Source organism: Limanda limanda, chromosome 6 (assembly GCF_963576545.1).
Source record: "Limanda limanda chromosome 6, fLimLim1.1, whole genome shotgun sequence".
In the NCBI taxonomy this organism is placed as follows: domain Eukaryota; kingdom Metazoa; phylum Chordata; class Actinopteri; order Pleuronectiformes; family Pleuronectidae; genus Limanda; species Limanda limanda.
Window position 1 is genome coordinate 26,617,043 of NC_083641.1, and position 25,755 is coordinate 26,642,797.

Genomic DNA, 25,755 nt, shown 5'->3' on the forward strand with positions numbered 1-25,755 from the left:
CCGACTTGTCATCAATAGACTCCTTATTGATCCGGAAGCCGAGCGACGACGCCTGAATCGTGAAGTCTGTTGTGTTGGAATTTCAAACTTTTTAACTATAGTCTGTGTCTGATTGAACTCTAAACAAATAAAGATAGAAGTATTTTTAGTTAGACATTATGCCTTGTACCAATGATTTAATAATAACCGTTTCCTTCCTAAGGTTTAATCTACGAATTAGAATGTATGTGCGTCACATTGCTGTTGCCTTGATTTGGTTTAGTTGCTTGAATGTCTGTACAAACAGAACGTACAGCCGATATAGCAGAAATAATCATCTTTTCATTCTCAGAATGGTCAGTCTCACAGCTGTCTGATAAAGTTCTGGAGGGGACAGAGAGACTCTGTTGACTTCATTTTGGGACATTGTTTTGGTTAAGTTGTTGCGAATGTTTACACAGTCAGGTTTGTTTTGTTATAGCTGAAACATAATATTCTTTGCTTCGCTGGACAACAATTTTGCCCCACATTGCATCTGTGGTTCAAGGACTTTTATGAAGTAAAACTGGTTGCCTTGCAACTATAGCGTCATTGGGAGTGTCTCCCTGTTCACTTCCGTATTCCAAAAGCCAGGAGGATGGATTACGCCTGCGCACTTCCGAGGAGGAGGAACGAAGATCAACTGTTATAAAATGGACAGATGCCGGATGTTCATGGCGCTCTGATACAACTAATGTACTGGAAGCCCATTGCCTTTGCCGTAACCTGTTCATTGCTTTCTAAATAAATACCTGATTTGAGCAAACTGAGTTCGGCTCGTCTTCTCTTAAAGGATAAAAGAACACGTTTTTAACAGTTGACAGAGGAGAGAGTGGAGGCCATTAAATGGAGGCAGCCGCGATGAAGATGAGGCCGAGTTTGTGTTTTTCTTCCTGATTGAGTCCAACAGGTGAAGTCGAGAAATGCAACAGTTTCACCAGCGAGAAGCGTCAGCACCTTCCTGCACCGAGACCTGAGCCTGATTACAGATAAACAGCCTGGATATCCTGGAGGGAGGACGGAGGTTATGAGTCTGGTTCTGTGCATGAGCTCATCCCTTCGCCCACTGGAGCTCGTCCAACGACAACATGCTCCACTTGGGGTTTTGGGACATCTCAAGGATAAAAAAAAAAAAAAAACGCCCGAGGGCCGAATCAAGCGAGTTAACAACACACTGCCCGATTCATGAGAAGTGCATCCATTCAGGGTGTGCTGGAGAGGGGAGAGAGGAAGAATGGTGGGCGGAGGGGAGCGGGACCGGCGTTAACAGGTCGGCTCGGCCGGCAAAGGGGCAGAAATTCCAGGGCAGACAATGAGCTTTCTTGTTCCCATGGGCTCCTTAATGAAGGGGTGTAGCTGCGTGGGTGGAGGGTGCAGGGCCGGGTGGGGGTGCCGACTGACAGACGTGGGAGATGGAGAACAGGTCATTCGGAGACAACCCGGCCCCTTATCTCCTCCTCATCGAGCCCGGCCTGCATCTGTCAGCATCCCCTCTCTCTCTCTCTCTCCTCGGACCAGTTCTCTTTCATTTCCAGCTTCATTTCCTAACCCCCATTGTTCGGTTCCTTTTGCTTTTCTAACGACGGCGAGACTCCCAATAAGCTGCTGCACAGAAATATGACATTTGTTTGGGGAGAAAAAGAAATAACAAGACTGTGAAAACAAAGGCCTCGACTTTCCATCCCGATCGGCCTGGAGCCACTTCTGGTTTTGGATTCACTCCTCAAAAGCAACATAACAAGAGTTCCAGGCCTGAGAAAACTCTTCCTGGGAAAGAAGAGGAGAGTTTGAAGTCAACTGGGCCGACGCCATCGGGCCTCAGCAGCACAACAGCCTCCGTCCAGACTATAAATAACAGCCGGAAGCCGCTGAGCCACGCCTCAGCAGCCGGCGAGTGAATCCGCGTGCCCGGAATAACCCGTGTACCAACAGAGAGATGCCAGGCGAGCCGGGGCCTGAGGACTGGCAGCCGGCGCTGGCACGGACGCCGAGCAGACAGGCACCGGGCCCGGGAAGCCTGCGCCGCCGCCGCAGTCATCCCCCAGTGAAGCGCGGCCAGCTCTGTCATCCGCCCGCTGCAATCCCATCACGTCCAATCAGCCAGCACACCACGGAGATTATTTTAAAACCAATGAAGGGTTTAAGCCTTGAGAAAACAGGGGCTGGTTTAACTGGGGCTGAAACCTGAGGAGTTACACGGGTTTTATGAATGAGTTTATCTGCAGCGGGAGGATCACACAGCAGAGAGGGAACACGCCTCCTTCACTTTCTAATAAAACACATGTTCCCTGGAGCAGCTTTGCACGTCGGCCACTCGGTTGTTTCAAAAATGAATCCACAGGAACCATGAATGAGAAGTCATCAGACTGGAACAGAGGCCAGTTCGCTGATGCTTTTAAAGGCTCACTTCACCCAAATCACTACGGCAACTTCCACACCACTGTTTTCATTTGGAAACTCATTAGTTTTGGAGGCGCTAAAACTTTTTTTTAAGTTTGAAAACTGCTTTTGACTCTGGATGGAAGGAAACAAAGACGAGCGAATGTGGATTAGGATTAAAATTGACACGGAGCATTGTGGATTAGCATATTTCAAAACCATGCAGATAATTCTGGTTTCCTGCATCTTGTTTTTTTTTTTTTTTTTTTACCCTCTTGAGATCTTAGAAGGTGAAGAAATAAATGTGCTGCATGAATCTCTGCAGATATTTTACTTCTCAGACACAAGGTCCCTTTTATCTCTGGGTGATCGAAAACATCCACATTCAATGATTCAATGACACTGTTTCTCCTCTTTCCTCAGAGCAATGACACAAATCCACGAGGATGAAGTTTCTACCTCCACCGAGGATGTGATGTTTTCATCTGCGATTGTTTGTTTGTGTGATATTTACCAGGATTAATATTGGACAAAAGTTAATGGAAGGATGTGATATGAATCAGGGAAGCAGTCGTTCAATTTCGGTGCAGATCCAAATTTAGGAAGCCTGTTCAGGAATTTGTTAAACCTTCTTTAAAATTCAGAGAAAGGACATTTTCACATTTTCGTTTTATTTCTCAGGGAATAATTAACGTTAAGGGGACTGATATTTACTGTCTTTATATTTATCCAAATGAAAATCTAGTGTATACAAATGTGGTTTCACAAGTTGACAGTTTGACGTATGCTCTCTCTAGTTCAACTTTAGATTTTAAAATGTGCTTCTCTGTCTATGTCTGTGTGATATTTAGCAGGATTACACAGAAACTTATGGACAAAACATAATGGAAGGATGGGATATGAATCAGTGGAGCACTCAGGTTCCTTTCACTTTCTTTAACCTTCCGAGAAAGGACATTTTTACATTTTCGTTAATTTCTCAGGGGATTATTAATGTTTAGAAGACTGTTGAGATGAATTTGAGAGTGTGTGCAATTTGGTGCAGATCCAAAGGAAAATCAAGTGAATTTAAATGTGGTTTCACAAGTTGACACATTGACGTATGCGCTCTCTAGTAAAACTTTAAATTTTAAAATGTGCTTCTCTGTGGCAGCTGGAGATTTGCATAAAAATCCGTAATAATAATAATAACAATAAATATTCTGTGTTTGGAGCAGTTTTTAAAATGGAAACAAGTGTGTGAGAGAAAAAGCCGCTCACGCTCGACGACTCTGTTTAAGCGTAACTTGCCCGCCGCTCTGGCAGATTGGGGTCAGTAGGTCAACAGGTCTCTGAGAGCAACGGTGCATTTTGCGTAAAGTGATGAGCTATCGAGGATTCACTGAGGCAGAGAGCAGCCGCCTTAATCTGAGCGGAGCAGGGAATGTTCACCCTGTTCAGGGGTCAGCGCCGGGGAGCGGCTCATCACCGAGGCTGGGAAACTCGCTGTGGCCATCACTCATCACAGAGGTGAGGGGGGGGGGGGACAGACATCAAAGTAGGCCGTGCTTTACTCTTCCATATCTTCTCTTTATATTATTACAAAACTTTACACGGACACTTGCTAACCTCCGCGCTCGGGCGGCGACAGAACCACAAAAATAAACAGTATTTCTCATCCGAATGGCATAAATAATATAAAAGACAAACTTTTTTTCTTTAAAACAGATACATTCATATGAAATAATATTTTTCTACTACAAAAAAATAAATAAGTCATCTAAAGAGTTTTTTTGGGGGTCTTGTATGAGAGTCTTCCCTCCGGTGGGACACAGTCTTTTTTCCCCAGTGTCTCTGTCATCAGTTTTCTGTCCTGGTCACTGTAACACACAGTGTCTCTGACTGTCCCGACGCTGGTCCTCCCACGCTCCTCTGGGATGTTTCCACAGCTCTCGCTCTCTCTCCCTCTCTCTCTTTCTGTCCGTCTGGTTCCTGTGAAGCCTCCACACTGGGCTGGGTTCAGACCTCCTGTGGGCCGGGCTGGATCAGCTCTCCTGCCAGGCTGCTGCTGGAGATCCAGCCGGGCTTCTCGTCACAGTCCAGGTCCGGCAGGCCCAGACTCTCCCAGCACAGCACCGGCCCGTCCAGGTCCTCACACTCCAGCTCCTCCTCCGCTGCACACAGAGAGAGAGAGAGAGAGAGAGCTTTATACTTTGTATTAAAAAAAGACGAGGACATATTCAGCAGAGGCCCAACAGTGTAATTTGTGGTGATGCTTCATAGTTTTGTCTGCATTTACCACGAGGACTGGTAATTACATAAAAACTAGCTAGTTAGACACTTAGAAGAAGCCGTCAGAGCTGGAACCGTTAGAGTCGAGTCGGCCGGGAAATAAATGTTCTCACTTAAACTTTAATGTCTAAAAGAACTAGTTTAACATTTTGTGACAGTCGGATGAAAAGCAGATGATTAGCTTAGTTTAGCACAGACAGGACAAACTGCCTGACTGTCCAACATTAACACAATCTGAATACTAACAACCTTTAAATATCACAATTCAACTTGTTGCATGTCTCATTAGTTTCATTTCCACACAAAAACAAGTTTGAAAATGACGTATTGCACTTTTAAAGGTGTTTTATTCTGGATTTAAGTGTTTTGCCCAAATGAACTTTCTCTGACTGTCTAAGCTTATTCATACATGGAGCTCTGGGGTTTAAAGAGGTGTATATATATGTGTTACTGTCAAATGTAAAACATCAATCATTTTATTGATTTGTTATATTCCTACTTTTACCATGAAACACATCACAAATCATAAATAAACTATTTAAAGGAGACATATGAGGCTGTTTTTCAGTTTTCAATCAACCTTTTCCAGTAATAACACAAATTAAAATTATGAACCTGAATATTATCATATGTCTCCTTAAAAAGAATCAGGCAGAATTGTTTTAAATATGTGATTATGATGTGTATTTTTATGTTTTTAATCTGATTTGTTTTCTATGTTTATAGCCCGACATAATGTGCTATATGAATAAAATGTATTTTATTATGATCACAAGGGCATGAGGTCATTCAAACCTATGACCAACCCAACCTATAGTTATTATAATTGAATAAAAAGCTAATTAAATCACATAACCAGGGCTAAATAAGAAAGACTTTGGTATAGAACGTGTCTCACCAGTGTTGTCTGCCGGACAGTTCTCACTGTTCCCCATCAGACAGCAGGAGTGCTGCGAGGGCGAGGACTCCCTGTGCTCGTCCGGCCGGTAACCTTCCTCCGCCTCCGGGTCGCCGGAGGTCATCTGGCTGCCGGGCCCGTGACACGGCGAGGACACCTGGCCCAGAGGAACCATCTCCAGCCCGTCCTGCTGGCACGGCGCCACGCGGTGCATGAGAGGCAGCGTGCCACTGGAGTACGAGCCGTTGGTCTTGTTGTAACATCTGTGAGGCAGGAGAAAGGGGATGGAGAAGAAAAGGAAGGACATTTGTTTACAAGGTGGCTCTTCCTTTCTGTGGAAGTCACACACACAGCTAACCCCTCGTGCTAACACTCCTGACAGCGTGCAACACAACGACAGCACCAACACAACTTGAGGCGTCGTGCACAGCTGCAGAAAGCATCGGGAGAGTCGAGCCAGAGATTAAAGGTCCGGTCGCTTTGCCTCTAAACAGCTGTGACACATTGTGGTTTCGCTCTCGGGTGAAGTTCCCCAGCGCAGACAGTTGCACGCAGGGATCTTCACCAAGTTTCCCTGAACTCAGCTTCAGTGGAACGGGATGAGGATTGGAGGGGGGGGGCGACCACACCCCCTCTTTTCCCAGCAGCCAGAGGTAAATAAACAGTGGGCTCATTAGGGCTGCTGGCTGGGTGCACACAGGGTAAACTGTGATGCTGGGGACCCTTAAGTACATAAACAGGACTAGCAGGAGGGCAAATCGATGTGTGTGTGTGTGTGTGTGTGTATGTGTGTGTGTGTGTGTGAGAGAGAGAGAGAGAGAGCGACAGGGGTCACGAGCAAAGTAGGACACTTCTGTTCGGCTGCAGCTTATGAAACTCGAGCAGTATTTAATTTTCTCAGGCAAACTTGTGTGATATCCTCAGAGACTTTGAGGAAACAGATTGTTCAGTGAGAGTTTCACTTGGTTTGATCCGGTACAAACCAAAAGGTGGTGGACAGGTGGTAAATTATGGATTTGTGACAAACCCAGTTCCAAGAAGGTTGCATTTTAAATTTTAATGAGACTAATATTCAAAATAAACTCAGGAATCTTGAAAAATAACATAATCTGGAATAATAATGTAGAGATAAAAGAAGAAGATATCTGTGAACGACTATATTTACATGGACAGCACAAATTGATCGTATTGAGACTAAGGAATTATTTCGATTATGTTCTTTACACGAGTAACTAATAGAATATACCATTCAAAGTCTGACGTTATTCTGCCAGTTATTTTATTGTACGATGCTACCTCACGTGTTTTCTTTCTAATATTTGCAAAAACTACAGCTCCTTGCAATTTTTCCCATCTTATTTACACGTGAACCCAGGACATGTGTCGTCAAGTCACACGTTGATGTTCTAAAAGGCTGTGGTAAGTCCAACAGGACGTAATGAAGTGATTTAGATGTAAACACGTCTACATAATGTGACTAAAGACAGAATAATCCACATGTCTTCATTTATTATTGCTTATTCCACAGATGATCATATTCAGGTCAATCAGAAAATGCTGTTCACACGACAGTTTCTTCTTCAGACTTGTTTTAAACAGTTTAATATATTATTAGAAAAGAATATTTGTTGGAGAGAAGTGGCAAAAATTGTTTCAAAGGTTCTATGCTTTAATATGAATGTATTATTAACAACTCTCTATCTTGGGAATATGCCAGATTGGTTGAGTAAAGCTGATATATACCTACTTAGGGTCTTCCTGGCTGAAAGTAAAAAGGCCATCACAAAATGTTGGCTCCAGAAAAACGCTCCCACCACAGACTCTTTTGTTAATATTGTAAAACAACTACATGTACTAGAGCAAATGACTTATTCAGTCAGACTCCAAAAAGATTTAGGTGAAAAACATTGGCAGAAATGGCAAGCCTACTTGGCCAATGAGTGAGACTGTATGCACGTACTGGGTTTGATACTTTGTCTTTTGGATTTATTGATCACCCCTGGACCTTGAATTTGGGTAATTGTTCAATGTTTTGTATTTGTCTTTTGTTTGTGTCCATATGAATGTAGTGTGTGTAGAGTGGGACTCGTTCTCTCACCTGTTGTTATTGCAGAGGTTCTGACAGCTCATACAGTCAGACGACTCCGTTTGGGGCAGAGCTGTGTACATGCTTCCACCCTGTGAAGAGGAGACAAACCACAGCTTTAGCCACTAAACTAAACTCTGTGTAATACTTGGTAGATAACTTGTCATCCGCAGAATTGTAAGATAGAGTGTGAACAGTATTACAGAGGGTAAGCACAATTAATACACCATCTTTTCCAATAAACAAATGTTGTTACTTATAATTATTACTAGTAGTGACATCTGTAGAGGCATGAGTATTACCAGTAGCTATATCTGCATACACATATTTATACATGTGTACATGTTGTTAATATTATAATTATATTTACTATTATTATTATATATACTGTTGCTGCCATTATTACTTTATACTGCTATTATATTGGTATAATTACTATCATATAAAAATATATATTATGTTATATTATATACTATACTATATATACTGTACTATTTTGATATACTGTCTAACAATAACATTACCATCATATCATCAGTACTATTACCATCATCTTGCCACTGCACCTTATCTACCTATTTATCTTGTGTTTCTGTTTTTATTCTTTCTACCTCAATATTTTTTATTTTATTCTATTCTATTGTATTTTATTGTATTCAAATATACCGGCTGCTATGACGACTTAATTTCCCTTCGGGGATGAATAAAGTAATCTATCTATCTATCTATCTATCTATCTATCTATCTATCTATCTATCTATCTATCTATCTATCTATCTATCTATCTATCTATCTATCTATCTATCTATCTATCTATCTATCTATCTATCTATTCTTTATCAAAATGGCACAGCCTAGACATTGAGAGACAACCCATTGCGTGAGTACTTTTACTTTTAACACTTAAAGTAAATTTAAAAGTAAGTACTTTTTACTTTTACTTAAGTAGGATTGTTGGTGTAGTACTTTTATTTTCCTGGGTACTTGTACTTTTACTTAAGTACTAAACTTCAGTACTTCCTCCACCACTGCTACTTGGATAACACCATCATGCATCCCAGCCTCAGGGCCTGTGGTACTCTGAGGCATCTGAACGGGCGACACTCACGTTGTGGTGGTGGTGCGGGTGCGAGAGCTCGCAGTCCCTGGTGCCGTGGGGCAGCGTGCCATCGTGGCCGTGTGGGTGGCCCGGCGAGAACAGGCCGCCGGAGCCGTTGAGCAGCGCCAGGCCGTTGGGGAGTTTGTGGTGGAGGTGGTGGCAGCCCTGGGGCATCACGGGGCCGGTGTGTCCGTAGCCGCTGTGGACGCCGCCGTTGATGCGGCTGGTGCCGGGCAGCGTGGTGTACTCCAGCACGTGGCCGTTCATCTCCGCCGGCTGGTACAGGTAACCAGGAGGGTCATACTCTGTAGCAGAGAGAGAGAGAGAGAGACAGGAGTTCAGCTGTTAGGTTCCTGTGTTTATATCATCCCATCGCTCCAGAAACTCAGGTGACAAGTTGCTAAAAAACTTAACCTGTGACTCAGTATTTGCTGCTTCTCCCAAATCTTTTAGCTATAAAATCCAAAAGGTCGAGGAAAGAGTCCATCCAATAATGGCAAAGAGTTTTGCAAGCGCTGTGGGAACCATATCTGTGTGATGAGCACTTGGAATATTCCACACGAGCTGTGTTGTGGCCAAATATCTTAGAAATACAAGACACCTGGGATCGGAGTTTTCAGATATGAGCTCCGGAGAATGTCCAGATAATCAGGTCCAGACTTTCTCCGGAGGTTGAATGACCAATGCAGCGTGAGCCCGGCATCGGCTTTTATCACCACAGGTTCTCTGGACACCTTCGTCTGTGTCTTCTTCTGTATGACAGAAGATATGTGTTTCCTTTTTTCCTTTTTGCTTCTGTTGTGTGTTGGAAATGTCTCGAGCTTATTCTTGAGTTTTTACAAGGTGGACGATCAGAGAATCTCCGTAGAAAGTCTTGAGGCTCTCATTCTTTCTCTCAAACAGCCGCTCTGGAGACTATCCGGAGTTTAGTGAATGTCTGAGAGCAGGTTTAGTTTCTTTGCTGATCCTGTCCACTCATTTTTAAAAACAGCCAAAAACCTGTAGTGGCAATATGCTAATACCAATTTTCTTAAACGCACTGTGGGATACAGAGCCATGAAGTCATGGAACCTACTACCAACAGAAATTATAAACGTGACACGTAGATGTATGTTCAAAAAGCAAATAATGAAACACTTGGGTACAGCATACTTGTGACACTAGATGGTGATGTACTGTACATAAATGTGTAGTATTCTCTTACATGGTTTGCAGTTTTCGCTTCTATGGAATTGGATATATCAGTGTTTTATATCATGACAAAGGTAAAATTGCATAACCACTAAGTTAATTTTTGATATCTGTAATATAAAATTGTATGATCATTATTTTAATGTTTTTTAACTTTTGATATTTGTAATTTAACGTATGTTTTAAATGTTTGATATTGATATCTGTATGTATGTCTTAAATGTGGACCCCACTAAAAGTAGCTCTGTCTTAGGGTAGAGCTAATGGGGATCCTTTTAAATAAACAAACAAATAAACAAATGCTGCATCAGCTTTAAGCCACATCCTGCAGTGTGGGGGAGCGACTTCCCCCTTTTCCCGCTTATCCATAAACTCACTGTGCATGTTGTTCTGCTGACGATTCCTCCACAGGCACATGGCGATGAAAGCCAGCAGGATGAGCACCATCACCACCAGGACGCAGCCCACAATCAGGTACAGCAGGCCGCCGGGGGGGCTGGGCGTCTCCTGGGGAGGAGCCCCGGGTGGGGTGACCGGGTGCTGGCTGGGCGACCCCGGGGTCTGACGTGCTGCAGCAGAGCGGAAGGAGGAGGAGGAGGAGACGCATGTGAAAAGATGACACAGCACCAACCTATACAATACAGGCCATTGTTGTTGGGTGTCGTAAAACTCAGGAGTGTGCGTTTATGTTGTGTAATTATGGCGATCGAACAGAAACGTGTCTGGACGTCTGATGAGTTGTTTCTCGTGAGGTAAAGTTTGTGTTGTCTCACCTTTGGTCTCGCAGATCATGACGTTGCTGTACTCGCTCTCCCCCCCGTCGTTGAAGCACTGCATCTTGATGTCGTAGGACGTCTCGGCCTGGAGGTGACCAATCATGTGCCAGGGTTTCACACCTGAGAGGGAAGGAGAGACCGAGGAGGAGGAAGAGGAGGAAGAAGAAAAAAGAAAAAGGAGGACAAAGGTGAGAAACCACCTCCTCTACCTGAGCCAGTGTTGACTCACGTTGCCTGAGTAAACTCACAATCAGTTCTTCCTCCTTCTCCTTCATGTCTCACACCTTCATGGAGGTCATGTTCTTTCACGCTCTCCTTCTCCACCCCCCCCCACACCACCTCCTCCTCTCTCTTTGCCTCACCTCCTCTCTCTTACTCCATCAGTCCCACAAGGGCCCAGACAGTTGTTTTACTCAAGATGAGCTCCATATATGGCAGCTCGGTGTTTGTCCTGGCTGGCCTCCAGTATTCCCATTCCACACACACACTCACACACACACACACACACACACACGCTGCTGCCCTACCACACACAATCACACAACTACGTGCTCTGAGATCACAGATGAGACGACAATCTCCCGACGTGGAAATGCTACATTTCCCACAAATGGGGCTGAAACAAGCTGCCGTTCTCCTCATGTTTTGTTCGTAGAAACAAACGACTGCACGTGTGTGTGTGTGTGTGTGTGTGTGTGTGTGTGTGTGTGTGTGTGTGTGTGTGTGTGTGACTTCTGCCCCGAGCTGGATTCTAACCCTTCAAGTGGGAACCATTAAAAGTACTCTGCGCTGTAAATCACAATCATTACAGAGGCAAAGTTTAAGTCACATTTAAACACAAGTTGATGCTTAATAACAGTTTTTTAAATATGTAAGAAACAGGAAGAGGACGTGAACTGAACCTCAAATACCAGATGTTGGCATTGAATGGTTTTATTATTTTATTTTCTATTTTTTACAAACAACTCTACATTATTGTCAAGTTTGTGTGTTTTAGTTAAAAAAGGAGACAACCCTGTTAAAATCGGTGCTGAATCGGCCACATTGACATTTTAGATGCTGGAGACGAATCTAAGTTACATCTGTTTTTCAACGTGAACCTAAATAACGATATCGAGTGGAAGCAGGTTACAACTACACACTGAAATACACTTATTGAAACTCTGTGGAAACAGTATGTGGAGCCCAGTGGTTATTGTCTGACAACGAATCAGCCTCTGGGGGTAATGGTCAATATTCCAGAGTAGACGCCAAAAAACATCTGGAACCAGATTCTGCACATTGACTTGAAGAATCTGTCTATAGAGATCATACAGTACCTGAACAGATCTTCACTTTTTCCTCCTCTCGGTTTCATCGTTAACGTTTTGACCAAACTCTACGCTCACTGGTCCGAGACAGTGAGGAGACGACGGGAGGCCAAACATTCAGATGCTAAAACGCCATCGCTCCTTCCTCTTTCTGCACCGGGCTCCTCTGTTAGCATTCCACCAGCAACCTGAGCCCCTCTCCTCTGGCCGGGCTCGTATTTCAGCTCTGGCCCATTAGCTGGCAACCATTTATTAAAACCAGATTTCAGAAAGAGCCCTGCTGCCCGGGGACAGCGCTCTCTATAAATCAAACAGCAGCAATGCCCCCTCTTCACTACAGGGAGAGTATCCCATTACCCCGCCGGCTCCCAGTTTATCTGCCCAGCGTGGGCCCGACGTCCGGCTCCGGATGAGCCCGTCAACACACACTCCACGCCGGCTACACACTCCCAACACAGACACACAAACACAAACTCACCTTCCACCACATCTCTTTTGTAGTCGCTGTCGTTGTCGCTGTCAGTGGGTCGGTAGTAAATGTAGAAACCTTGGATCGGAGTGTTGTTGTTACTCGTGGGACTATACTGTAGGGGGGGGGGGGAGGATGGAAAAAAGATCACGTTAGACTACAGCAATCTTCCGGGGCAATTATTAAACGAGAGGAAAGTTTTCCAGCGACTAATGGCCGGGCCTTGTTATCAGCAGATGTACAGGGCTGCGAGTGAGGCTGTGATTCTGAAGTTCGGGACATAATGAGGCTGTCTGAGGTTAAGTAAATGTAGGGGGGGGGGGCGGGAATCTACATCCTTGCAAAGGCTTTGAAGAAATAAAAACGAACACAGAACCTCTTGATCTGTGCTCGAGTCCTAATCGTCGCTCTGATGGAGACTCAGATGCAGGTTAACCAGCTGGAACAGACACTACACACGGTGGTCACCGAATTATACGACCACTGGATGGTTCAGCAAAGAAAAGGCTCTGGGGTACTTGTAATCTAAACGTTTTTTTATCGTTAAAATACTTTTACTTTGTTATTTTAGGCTACTTTATACTTTTAATCCACACCTACAAACTTGACACTTTATATTTTGGCTCGAGAAATGTCAAAAAGAGCAGATTCCTCCACCGAGGCCGAACACACGCGTATAAATATCAGCTCCTCAGACTCAAGAATTTATTATTCGTAAAGAACGTCAAAAATTCTTCCCGGATCCGACCTCTGATCCCAATTTGCAGCAAAATTTCCACATCCTTCCACAAAGTTTTCATAGAAATCCACTCAGCTGTTTGTGTAATAAACAAACCAACAACAAATAAACAGACTGTTTTGAGACCATAACCGTGGTGGAGGTAAAAAGTTGAATTTAATAGCTGATAACTCAGGTACTTGTAATCAAAATGTTTTTATCGTTAAAATACTTTTACTTTGTTATTTTTTTGCTACTTTATACTTTTAATCAGCACCTACAAACTTGACACTTTATACTTGGGCTCGAGAAATGTCAAAAAGAGCAGAATCCTCCACCGAGGCCGAACACACTCGTATAGATATCAGCTCCTTAGATCCAAGAACTTATTATTCGTAAGAACATCCAAAATTCTTCCCGGATCCGACCTCTGATCCCGATTTGCAGCAAAAATCGGGATCAATCGGGAAGGATGTGCAAAATTTCCACATCCTTCCACAAAGTTTTCATAGAAATCCACTCAGCTGTTTGTGTAATAAACAAACCAACCAACAAATAAACAGACTGGTTTGAGACCATAACCGTGGTGGAGGTAAAAAGTAGAACTTGATAGCTGATAACTACAGGAAGTGACTTATTTGAGATTAATTCCGAAAAAATCAAGGCATCATACTTTGTGAATTAAAACTCATGAGCATTAAGATCAGGAATGAAGCTATTAAAACGATCTGTGGTACCGTGTGCACAGTGTGTGTCAGGGGTGTACGCACAGTCCAGCGCAGCATGATCTGTGTGTCACTGATGGCGTCCGTGGAGGAGATGTGGGGTCCGACCACCGGGCGGTCCGCCATGCGCGGGCTGGCCTGTGGCACCTGGTAGGGCTTGGAGGGGATGGAGTGGGGGCTCTCGCCATACATGTTCATGGCCGCAACGCGAAACTTGTAGTTGGAGCCTGAAGAGGAGGACGCAAGGAGGAGGATGTGTTAGAGGAAATAAAAATAAATCTTAAACAGACTAAACTAGTTCCCAGAAGATCATTTTAGATGTGTTAGGTATCCAAAAACTCATGTCACGCTTCAATGGACTGAAGAGGAAACAGGGTTCATACACATTTTGACCAATGGATTTCCATGACTTTTCCTTGACTTTTCAACAACTTTAAACCAAATTTCCATGTCCAAACATTTTGTGAAATCTCAGTGTATAAATGAAAACGTGACAAAATGTAGTATTTAAACTAGCAATGAGAATTCCAAGGCATACAGTATACCTAACTCAGTTAGTATGAGAGCATATGAATTATTTAAAACTCAGCGTAAATGAACGACATGAAAATATGAATATAACAAATTTCCATGACTTTTCCAAAACTTTTGGGATTTTATTTTTTTTCATGACTTTTCCAGGACTGGAAATACACATTTTACAATTTCATGACTTTTCCAGGTTTTTCATGACCGTAGGAACCCCGAGGAAAGTTTTGCGAGCGCTCACCAGGCTCCAGGTTGCGAACTTCCACCGACAGTTTGAGCGGTGAGATGTTATCGGCAGCCACGACCCACTCCGCCACGCGGCCGCGTCTGTATTCCACACGGAAGGCCGTGATTGGCGAGCCGCCGTTTGCCCTCGGGACCCAGGTGACATACACCGAGCTCTCAGTCGCCATGGAGATGGTCGGGCGATCTGGGGCCTCGGGCACTGGGACGTAAAGGGGAAAAAAACATGTTTGAATTGGGCAGAGGAATACGAAATGGCGTCACGGCATCACATCTCACAGGAGGACAGAACAAGTTCACAGAGAAGAAGAAGAAGAAGAAGAAGAAGAAGAAGAAGAAGAAGAAGAAGAAGAAGAAGAAGAAGAAGAAGAAGAAGAAGAAGAAGAAGAAGAAGAAGAAGAAGAAGAAGAAGAAGAAGAAGAAGAAGAAGAAGAAGAAGAAGAAGAAGAAGGAAAGATACACATCACAGTGACGTGTCGTGGAGGAATGTGTACTTACTGCCTGGGCTCTTAGCCACAGAGTCAGAGAGCGCAGGAGGAAGAGAGAGAGAATAGAGGGTTAGTGAAAAAAGACTAATGTGAGTTAAAGCAACAAAGGCTTGTAATTCGAGTAAAGCATTCACACAACACACACAATACACACACACAGAGAGAGAGAGAGAGAGAGTCAGGTCTGACCCTGGAGCCGTGTGAACGCTCACAGCTTCATGCTCCGAGCATCCTTCAGACAAACAGTCATTACAGGTGTCAACTGTAGTTTTACTGTTTTTAAACTAAGGCTTCATCCACATCAATACGTTTCTGTTTGAAAATAATAAGTTTGGAAACTAGGACGTAGACACAACTGCTCGCTGATTGGTTGCTTAACGACGACTGTGGTGTGGGTGTGGCCTCTGAGATCTATTCGTCATAAACTCCACAATAACCATCAGCATGTTACATCATCAGGAACATCCTCACAGTCCACATCTGCACACGCTCAACATCTGCACACACACACTCCAGCAGCAGAACACCTCCCACTGATGGCGCTCACATCTACCTCGGTCGTGGATGATGACTCCGAAGTGCGTGTTGGGGGTCTTGTCCTCCGGGGCTTTAGGGGGCATCAGGACCACGGGAGGTTTGGAGGCGGTCTTAACGACGGTGGTGCTTTTCTCTGAGGGAGGGAGACAGGGACGAGAGAGGAAAAGGCTGGGAGTGAGAAAACAAGGCCCGACAGGTCTTCAGAGCTATCAGTTCCACGGAGCAGCTCCGGATGTTGGCTCTGAAATCAGAGACTTCCCCCCCGCTTCTCAGAGCTGCTCCGGTGTTATCAGGGCGGGTTTCACGTTCACACGCGGCCGCGCTGACGCCTCGAGCGTGTTGCTGCTTGAAGGAGTGTGTGATGTGATTGTGTATCCAACACAAACACAAAGAGATGTGTAACATGAAACATCAGGGTTTCATTAGATTGATTCATAAGAACGATACAAAATCTAGTTTATATCTTCAAACAGAGTCAAACTGATGAAGCAAAGGACATAATTTTAATGGCCTTGTGGTTATGATTATGATATTTTTGCACTTTTAATTTGACTGTTTTTAGGAGGATTAGGTTTTTGGGTTCTTTCATTGAAATAAACTGAGTATTAATAGGATGGATTAAAACTTTATTAGTAAGTTATTGAGTATTTCTTCACCGTGGGGATATTTCTGGAAAATGAAGAAGAGCTGGTGAGAGCATCAAGGTCAATTTTACATAAAAATATCACCAGAAAGGGAAATGAAAACGCAGTTAAACTGAGCAGTGAGCAGGTAAATTAACTTATTAATGAATCAATATCAAAAGCACAATTTAGCCTTTAAACATGTGAGTTTGTCGAGTGGATGAGTGGAGTTTGAATCCACATCTGGACACAAGAGCCTGGTTTTTGACTGGTTGGCATTTTTTTGGTTGAGAAACTCCCGTGGGAGACGATCATATCCACGGTCTCTGGCAGCGTTTGACATATTTCTGACCAGAGGACATTTCTTTCTAAACCCTGCTGTGGTATAACAATATTGTTCGTTTTTCACAGAACTTTTGCAGTTGTCCTTATTTATATTTGGCCTAAAAAACACACAAAAACCTTTAGTTGTAGGATCCAACTTTGAATTATAACTGGATAATGTGAGGGAGGAAGATATTTAAAGGAATAATGTGTGTAAAATATTAGGTTTCAACCCGTCTCCTCATCTGCTTGTATTTAATTTCTTGGTTTTCTTTGATTCTTCGATTTACTAATAATCGTCTGAGTAGAAAATTGTGTTTCTTCTTCAATTAATCACAAAACAACGGGATTCTGTGGGTTTTCTCTAACGGTAGAAACACAAATATCAGCCTCAAAAAGCCACAGTTGGTTCTAACAACCCCCGACTTGAACACACGGTGTGATTTGCATATTTTCCGACTCCTATTGACGCACAAACGGACGCATGTTCCTGCTTCTTTTGCGATAAATCTCTTTCCTGAGCGTCTGCTGAACGTCAGCGAGTCCAGAAATGTCCAGATGCTCCGTAACTCAGAGGAAGTGACACCAAAACCTGACATTTACTGTTGATGTTTTAGGCAGCTGAACATTTTCTTAATCCTCCAGCGGTTTTATTGAAAAATGGGGAAAGTGTTGTCTTCCAGTGGGTCAGCAGTTCCCAGGAATACGACCAGAAACACTGCAGCGCACAGGAAGTGGAGCTTCTCTGCTAATAACGGTTATTATCACAGTGTTGGAGAGTTTGTAGAGTTTGCACGGGACCGACCTTTGCCCGTGCGGAAGGTGAGCATGGCGGGCTGGCCCTCGCCCGCCGTGCTCCGGGCCACCATCAGCACCTCGTAGAGACTGGTGGACTCCAGCTCCGACAGCCGCAGGGTCTTCTCGCTGCCAGGGACTCGAACCGTCTGCCAGCTCCCCACCACTGTTCCCATTTCATCGACCTGACGCACACACAAACACGCGGCCACACACAGACAAATACAAACACATGAGTCAAAATGACAAATAAGAAGCATCTGTCGCTCTGCAATCCTGCACGGTTCAGTCTGTTCCCGAGGAACGGCGGCGAACGACCTCGGGAAACGACGCCTGTGAGATTCCTGTCACAGTTTCCAGCTCCAGCAGAACCGAGTCCTGCTGCCAACAAAGTCTTAACTGGTTTCGCTGCTGTTTTATGGTCAGAGTGAGATTGTTACTGGGGCAAACGTAGGACTTTAAAGAGGAAACGACCGACTCTCAGTCCTTCCAGGCCCTGGCTCTTTACCTTCTCTACTTAATGAAGAAATTACATTCGCCCATTCTCAGATGGTTTAGTTCAAAACACTTCAGTGAAGGGTCGTGGCCTTGTGGTTAAACTGAAATCCGACTTTAAGAAGTGAAACGCAGTACTCACTTTGCGGTATTTGACAAAATAGGCAACGATGGGACTGCCTCCGTCACGGCCCGACCTCCACTCCAGGTCGTAGATGTCGGGTTTGTGGGTCTGCGGCGGGCTGGTGATGATCGGCGCCTCGGGGGTGGGACGGTCGCTGCCCCCCCGGTCGGCCGGCGCGTTGCCCGAGTCTTCGTCTCGGCCCTCGTCGCTCTGCATGGGATGGAGAGAGGGCGACGCCCCCGGCTGAGGATCTGTCAACGAGAACAAGCTCAATGTCACCGAGGTCTGAACGATACGAGATCATGGTTCAGTCAGACGATCGGTGGAGTTACGACCTGTAAGAGAGGTTTTAATGCAAAATGCAACCAAACAGCAACATTTAGAGAAAAAAAATCTAATAAAGCGACTTGCAATGCTAACATTTCTTTGGCCAGATAAAAAACTAAAGTGAGAAATAGAAATCAATGAACAATTAGAGAAAACGTCTAAACTCACTCGAGTATCTGCGTTTATATTTGGTAATAGGAAAACTTGTATTTTACAGAATAAACAATACAGAAAAGATTATTTACATCCAAATACATTTTTTTGGGTCGTTTATTGTGTTATTTATTCAATATTTATTTGTGTGTACTCTTATTCCTCAGTAAGAGTATGTTACGTGTTAAATCTAATCATTGGGTGTAACCTTATGTGCTGGTATATTTCATGAATGCTGCTTTTATTGTGAAATATTTTGTTTCTTGGCTAAGCTGAGTTTTGAACATCCCTCAAAGGAACAAGCCCGGTGTAATGAAAGCTGGCCAGTGGTGAACAGAGGTGGCCAGTGCATGTCAACAGAGGACAAGGGGTGGCTGGAAACTTTCAGAATTTGGAACAAGTCTTTTTTAATCTACATAAAATAACTGGAGAGAGCTGGATCGCTGCAGCGCCGCACAATCACGCTTTGTTTGTTTCTTTTTTCATTAAAGCTTCGCCCGAGCCAGAGAAGTCCACCTGGGCCGAGCCCGAGCGCCGGGAGCCTTGATTACAGCTGACACCGGCTTGGCAGCGCCCGGGTGGAATTTTTTCACAGCAGCTTTGGAGGACACCGAGCGCTGCCCACAAGAGCAGAGACCTCTCGGCCCGGAGCCGCACGGCCGAGGTCAAAGAGCGACATGATTCAATATTAAAAGCTAAACAAGTGAGTAAGTAGGTGAGAGCAGCGAGGGTTTGCCACAGGGGGCAAACTGCAGGAGCCTGGGTCCGGTGTCTGGGAGTGTTAGGTGAGTGCGCCACCGGTTTACTCTGTAAAACAAACAGGCCCGGAGCTGGTAACACTAGACCTGATCCTGGGACTGCGGCCAGCTGCCACACATTCCACACGCCAACCATTAAAATACCGGGGAGAATCAGACCCGGCGCTCGGTCCTGCACACTCTCTCCTCGGCTCTGACTCATGGCTCCACCACAGATGGAGCTCCTCCTCCTCCTCCTCCTCCTCCGACACACTGATGCAGGAGGAGGCATTTAAGGTCACGGTGGAGGAGGAAGGGAATCGCTCATCCTTCCCAGAACAGAAAGGTCAGTCCATTAGAGGAGAAGAGCACACCTGGGAGGAAATGTGACAGTAACTCATGGAGGATTACCAGCGGAGACAAGAGCCTCAGAGCGGACAGAGCTCAGCTTATTAGAGGACAAGTTGATGGATCTGTTTTAATTAGCTCCAACAAGGAGGTTCTTTTTTCACCCCCCGTCTGTTTGGGTTACGCCGATTTCCATTTACACTTTGTGGAGGAGTGCGTTATGATGCAAGGAGGTGTGTGTGAATTGGTGTGGATCCAAATTAAAATCTAGGGAATTCAAAGTTGCGACTTCAAGAACAAATAATGATTTATCTGTTATTTGAATTACTCATATACCTATTTGGTTTTAAATCAAATCTAGAATGGCTTGCAGTAGAGCAACAGTCCCTTTAAATTCAATATATATCAGTCCCCTACATTTCCCTGATTATATTCGTCAAGATCCATGAATTAAATCCTGGGAAATCAGTGAAAATGTCAAAAAAAAGAAGATCTGTGTCCAATTCCTTCTTGGCCCACACTGGGTTCAGTAGCTTTTGCTCAATCCTGCTGACAAATTAACAAATAAAGCAACGGACAGAGTTGAAAACCTTGTTGGTGAAGGTGAGAAATCTGATAATAGTGAAAAAGGGAGAATCCGAGGTCGGAATTTAAAACAATTCTGTCCAACAAGTCTAGAAGAAACAAATATATATCCAGTTTTCAAAGACTTTAACAGAAAGCAGATCAGATACTTCCAACTTTCAGCAGATTAAACCAGTGGATATTAGTTTTTTTTGTAAGATTAATTTGCTGTAAATCAACGTATCATCTATTTTTTAAGTTTCCTTTTGGGAGTAGTGGTGGCGATGAAACAGCCAATCACACGTCAGCATAAGGACACCACATCTCCCCTGAGGTACATCCCACTCAAAGGATGAGAGCAGGGAGTTGTCATGGCGATTGGAAACACCAAACATTGAACCCAAACATATTTCAGTTTGCTGCTTGTGATGAATTACAATAACAGACCGATTACTCTGCATGGAAAGAGCCTTGGATACGCCGCGGCGCCTGGTACCTGCAAACCGCCGCAGCCCGAACCCGCCTCGGAGTGTTTACCTCCGCTGGACGCGTCTCGCTATCAGCTCGGCTCGGTTCTCTGTGTACGATCTGCAGCCACAGATATTAAACTCTTCCTCCTGCAGCAACCGTTTCGCAGGGAACCTCCTTCTTTCCAGACTCGTCCTCCCTAACGTTCCACATGCGTCGGTATTAATCACTCGGCAGACACCGGGGCGAGCTGAGGAATGGGGCCTTGGCGTGGAGGCGCCCTGGGAGTAGAGGTGGGGTGGTGGTGGTGGTGGTGGTGGGGTTCACTCGGGGGAGAGAGCGGTGGAGGGAGGGGAGGGGAGGGTTGTGATGTGTTAATAAATAAAAGGCAGTTGTGTATGATGTTGACAGCCGGGTGGTCTGGTCCTCGTCATAACCCTCCACGGCTACTCCTTGCATTCCAGCGTCCGGGGGCTTATCCCCGGCGGCGTGCACAAAGCTCACTCTCACGCTCAAGCTCAGTTCAAGGCTCAGGAGGAGGGCGGCCTTGGCCAAACCGTTCCTACCAGCCTCAGAAACACACACACACACACACAGCAAGGACTCCCTGCAGGTACTGTACGTGCAGGCCCACAGAGAACCTGCTGAGAAACCTTCAGGATTTCTAACACCAGCAAGAAATTAAGGATTTAAGGAGGCAAAAAACCTATTTAATAATTTTTCTGAAGCACTGGGGTAAAGTTAAAGTTGTATTATAGTGTAACGGACTGGGGTTTATGGTTATGTGTGATTGTTGGCCGTTGTCAGTAAGACATTGTGTTTAAGGAGTGTTCTGATGTCCTGAGCGGCAGTGAAGGGGTCGGGGGCAGGACATGTGATTGTTTAAACAAATAGGATGGGTTCTTTGGTAAAGAGGCTCTCCCATTGGCTGGTATTTGCGGGGGATTGGGTGGCAATGAGGAAGTTAGTTTGTTGTTGATGCGCGCGAGTGACGGAGTGAAGGAAAAAGGCACATGTTCATGTAAAAGTTAATAAAGTTGATAAACGACGAAGAAGCTTCCTGTCCTCTCTACGTGAGGACGTTACAATATCATGTATTTTGTTTTTTTGACCATTCAGCTGTTGTGTCACCCAATACATGACTAAAAAAGACAAGAAAAACAGAGATAGCTTCAGTATAACAAATCAGAATAAGAGAGCTTGTGGATATTCACCTGATTGTGTTGTCATCATCCCCTGGGACTGGGCCGAGCCGATCCCGTTATCCAACACACACTGGTAAACGCCTACATCCTGTGGTGTCACCTCTGTGATGACGAGTGAGGCTCCGGAGATCTGAAAGCGTTGTGACGGCGTGATGGGATCAGCGTTGAACAGCCACGTGATGTTGGGGGCGGGGCTTCCTTTCGCCGCGCAGGTGAAATAAGCGCTGGAGCCGGGGGAGACCAGCTGGTCCGTGAGACCCTGGAGGACGGACACGGGCTCTGTGGAGGACAGGACGAGACGTTAACCTCCGTGACCACCTGCTGAAACCAGTCACCACGTAGAGACTCTCTCTCTCCTCTCTGTCTCACCGAGGACGGTCACGGTGTAGTTGGCGCTGACCACGCCCCCCTGCTCGCTCTCGGCGGCGCAGGTGTACCGCCCTTCGTCGCTCCTCGTCACCGTCGCGAACGCCAGGTTGTTGTGCTGCTGCTGGCGATGAGGCGCCGGTGACACCTCCTTACCGTTCTTCAACCATTTGGCCGCCGGTGCAGGACGACCAGACAGGATGCACTCCAGCGTCAGAGGCCGCGACTGCAGCACCACAACCGTCACGGGGGCGGTGGGGTAAACCATCCGCACCGAGGAGGAGGGGGCGTCTGAATCTAAACGAACAAATGTCCAACGTTAGCGGACGATAACAGAAAACACAGCTGAGAGAAGAAAGAGTCCTGATGAGAGACCACCTGACTTACGTTTCACTGATAGCTTGGTGCCGTAAGGCTGCAGGACGGTTTCCCCGGTGACCGGGTTGAACGCACCACATTTGTACATCCCCTGGTGCTGGACCGAGGCGGAGACAATCTGAAGGTTTCCAGACGGAAGAACTAAATAATCACCTGGAAAGAGAAGGATGAAGTATTTTCAATAATAACACAACTTACGTACACACAAAGATTGAAGATACTGGGCCTGATGCACAAACTTGTTCTTAAATGTTTCTTGCAAGATATTCCTAAACGCCTGGTACGCGCGACCTTTAGTAGTTACATAATTAAATTTAGCGTCAAATTATGATTAAGATTGTAGAGAGGGCGGTGTTGCCTAGGGGGTAGAGTGGGCGTTCTCCAACAAGAAGGTTGCCGGTTCAATCCCAACTCTTCCCCATCTGCATGCCGAAGTGTCCTTGGCAAGATACTGAACCCTCCTAACTGGCCTCTCATAAAATGCTGAGTGTACTAAAATATGTAAGTCGCTTTGGACAAAAGCGTCAGCTAAATGACATGTAATGTAATGTAATGTAATGTAGAGTTAAACAGAATAATGTCAACGAAATTATGAGCTATAATTTATGTATTTATTTGTAATTGCTCCAAACTAATGAAATATAAAATCCATCAGTGAAAACAGTCATTTCACGTGACTCTTAAATTCTGTTCCTAACTGCATTAAACTCAAAATTCAGGAAAATTGGTAAATTCTCTATAATCATGTGTACGAACTAAACAAATCTGTTTGTGGCTCTTGCATAAAACCCAGTGTTTACCTTACACCATGAATGGTGAATTCAATTTTTGTACAATAATAAATATGGTAAAAATGCTGTAAAAAATCTGGAAATTCAAAAGAGAAATTAATTAAATGACTAAATATGTGAAAATTCTAAAAGAAACACTTAATATAATCACATCAATCCAAAGGTATTTCTGCTCACTGATTTGCAAAACAATCTGCACTAGATTAATAAAACCAAAGCTCTTGTTACTACTGTTTATGTTATATACAATCACATCATTAATCTCCAGCTGAAGATCATAATTCACTGGTTTCACACGAACCTGTGGACGCTTCCATCCACTCCCCTCGGACCTTGAGCCGGGGCCGTGCTGCCGGGACGCTGTGCGGCAGCGGACACTCGATGAGCACCGAGCTTCCTTCCTGCACCGACAACGACCGTCGTCTGCCGGCTTCATATTCTGTGATTTCTGCGATGGTGAGAGAAACAGACGAAGTCTTTAGTCAAACTGGGATTCTTCTGCAGCATGTGAAACATTCCATCCGAGCTGAGCGGCAGCGGAGGCCGACAGTGCTACTCCAGCTGTTTGTGTTGGATCACTGGGTTTGTTTATTGTTGCAGCGAGTGATTCTATTGAGCTTGATACAGTTGTAGATCAGGGTCAACCCCCGAGTGTTGTGTCCAACAGCAAGCGGCGTCCCAGCAGGAGCATAACACACCACACAGGAAAGCCCCGAGGCTCATTAAGGATACCGGTCAAGAGGCATCTGGATCGGTGCCCGAGTAGAAACACTCCGACTGCTTCCTTCCCCTCGGCCGCTCAGCAGCAGGCAGCGTTCAACACTTACAGAACGGCCTTCCCGCTCTCAAGGCAACTTCCTTGCTTTCTCTACCACGCAGCTTTGAAGTGAGCACGAGAATGCACAGAGGGGTCGTTCTCTGTATCCGTACCTGCTATGTCAACACGCGCCAGGCGACTGGCGATGGCCGGCCCGTGGTCGAAGCGTGCCACACACTGGTAGGCGCCGGCGTGGCTCGGCTGGAGGGAGGAGATGGTGAGGGAGCCTCCGCTGAGCTCCACGTCGGGCAGGGCGTCCGGGTCCAGGGGACGGCCTCGGAAGCGCCAGGACACGGCGGCGGACGGAGGATTCACCGAGCAGCGCAGGCGAGCGACGGAGCCGCGACTCTGAACCAGGGAGCCGGGTTCAGAGCTGAAGAACGGGTACTGAGCTGGAGGGGGGGGGAAAGAAGAAAGAAAGACAGGTTCAGGATGATCAATCAATAATTTTGTCATGAAGGGTCAAATAGCTCAAATTACACAAAGATATTGTTTTGAGACATAACTCCTTGACAAATTTAAACAAAGAAATATATATATTTTTAAATAAACTAAATTGTTATTAATTTACAGTTGTACTATTTGTATTTATTGTATTATTATTTTTTATTGAGTTATTTTAGGGTTTTATTTGATGAAAACAGCAACAAGCAAACTGATGAGGCTGAAATTTGTAGATTATGCAACTGAAATAATAAGAGCTATAATAATGTAACAGTGAACAATATGTGTAACATTAAACAATGATCTTTTCTTGATTATAAAAAATAGAAAATATAAATAGTCACATGACAGCTCCCCAAAAGTGAAGCCAAAACATCTGGATTGCCCCCTTGTGGCCAGTTCACAAACCACCACGTTAAATACATGTTTCCCAAAGTTGTTTTCTGTCATTTGAAGTCGCTCTTAACAAACTGATGTTTGGCCAAATGTTTATTTTCCTGATACTATTGATTTTAATCAGTTATTTGAGAGGCTGAGACTTAGGGTTAGATTGATTGACAGCTGAGATTGACTCAGGTGTATCATCAGGATCGAATGACTCCAAATGACATGACCAGGACAAGATGGAAGCGTCTCTATCCAGGATTCTTCTGCTGGAGACGTGTCCTCTTTATAAACATTCAGAACCAAAGACAAGTGTAAGAGAGAGAAACTTACCTGAGCAGCTGATGAGCAGCGACTGGCTGAGACACAGCACAGTGGACAGGAGGACCCTCAGGCCACTGTCCATGGTGGTCTCGGACCCCGGTCAGCAGCCGTGGTGTCCGGCACGTACGCCTCCGTCTGTTCTGCAAACCTGCGACAAAACACAGAGGAGACGAGAAACACATCAGACCAGAGCTCGGCACGTGCACAGGGACGGAAACACACTGTAAAACATGTGAGCCGGGGGGGGGACCGAACTCCACTCGAAATGAATTCTATACGACAATCTCTCTAATCTTCACAACACATCCTCTTTACACACTCCTTGATCTCCAGCTCCCTCCCCGGTCCTGTG

General features: G+C 45.0%; 1 protein-coding gene across 1 annotated transcript in view; it reads right to left on the minus strand.

Moving 5' to 3' along the window:
* Positions 1 to 3,957: 3,957 nt before the first annotated feature.
* cdon (cell adhesion associated, oncogene regulated) overlaps positions 3,958 to 25,755 on the minus strand; it is a 37,263-nt gene continuing 15,465 nt past the window's right edge. Inside the window, exons 2-19 of the mRNA XM_061073122.1 lie at positions 25,413 to 25,551; positions 24,365 to 24,643; positions 23,736 to 23,882; positions 22,653 to 22,796; positions 22,269 to 22,562; positions 21,909 to 22,178; positions 18,116 to 18,348; positions 17,489 to 17,663; positions 15,753 to 15,869; positions 14,710 to 14,913; positions 13,986 to 14,167; positions 12,507 to 12,612; positions 10,716 to 10,838; positions 10,320 to 10,511; positions 8,761 to 9,056; positions 7,665 to 7,744; positions 5,567 to 5,829; positions 3,958 to 4,550 (exon numbers count right to left, since the gene is read on the minus strand). Of these exons, the coding sequence (XP_060929105.1) occupies positions 4,396 to 4,550; positions 5,567 to 5,829; positions 7,665 to 7,744; positions 8,761 to 9,056; positions 10,320 to 10,511; positions 10,716 to 10,838; positions 12,507 to 12,612; positions 13,986 to 14,167; positions 14,710 to 14,913; positions 15,753 to 15,869; positions 17,489 to 17,663; positions 18,116 to 18,348; positions 21,909 to 22,178; positions 22,269 to 22,562; positions 22,653 to 22,796; positions 23,736 to 23,882; positions 24,365 to 24,643; positions 25,413 to 25,485 (3,333 nt within the window). The 5' untranslated portion in view covers positions 25,486 to 25,551 and the 3' untranslated portion in view covers positions 3,958 to 4,395. The remainder of the gene's footprint in view (positions 4,551 to 5,566; positions 5,830 to 7,664; positions 7,745 to 8,760; positions 9,057 to 10,319; positions 10,512 to 10,715; positions 10,839 to 12,506; positions 12,613 to 13,985; positions 14,168 to 14,709; positions 14,914 to 15,752; positions 15,870 to 17,488; positions 17,664 to 18,115; positions 18,349 to 21,908; positions 22,179 to 22,268; positions 22,563 to 22,652; positions 22,797 to 23,735; positions 23,883 to 24,364; positions 24,644 to 25,412; positions 25,552 to 25,755) is intronic.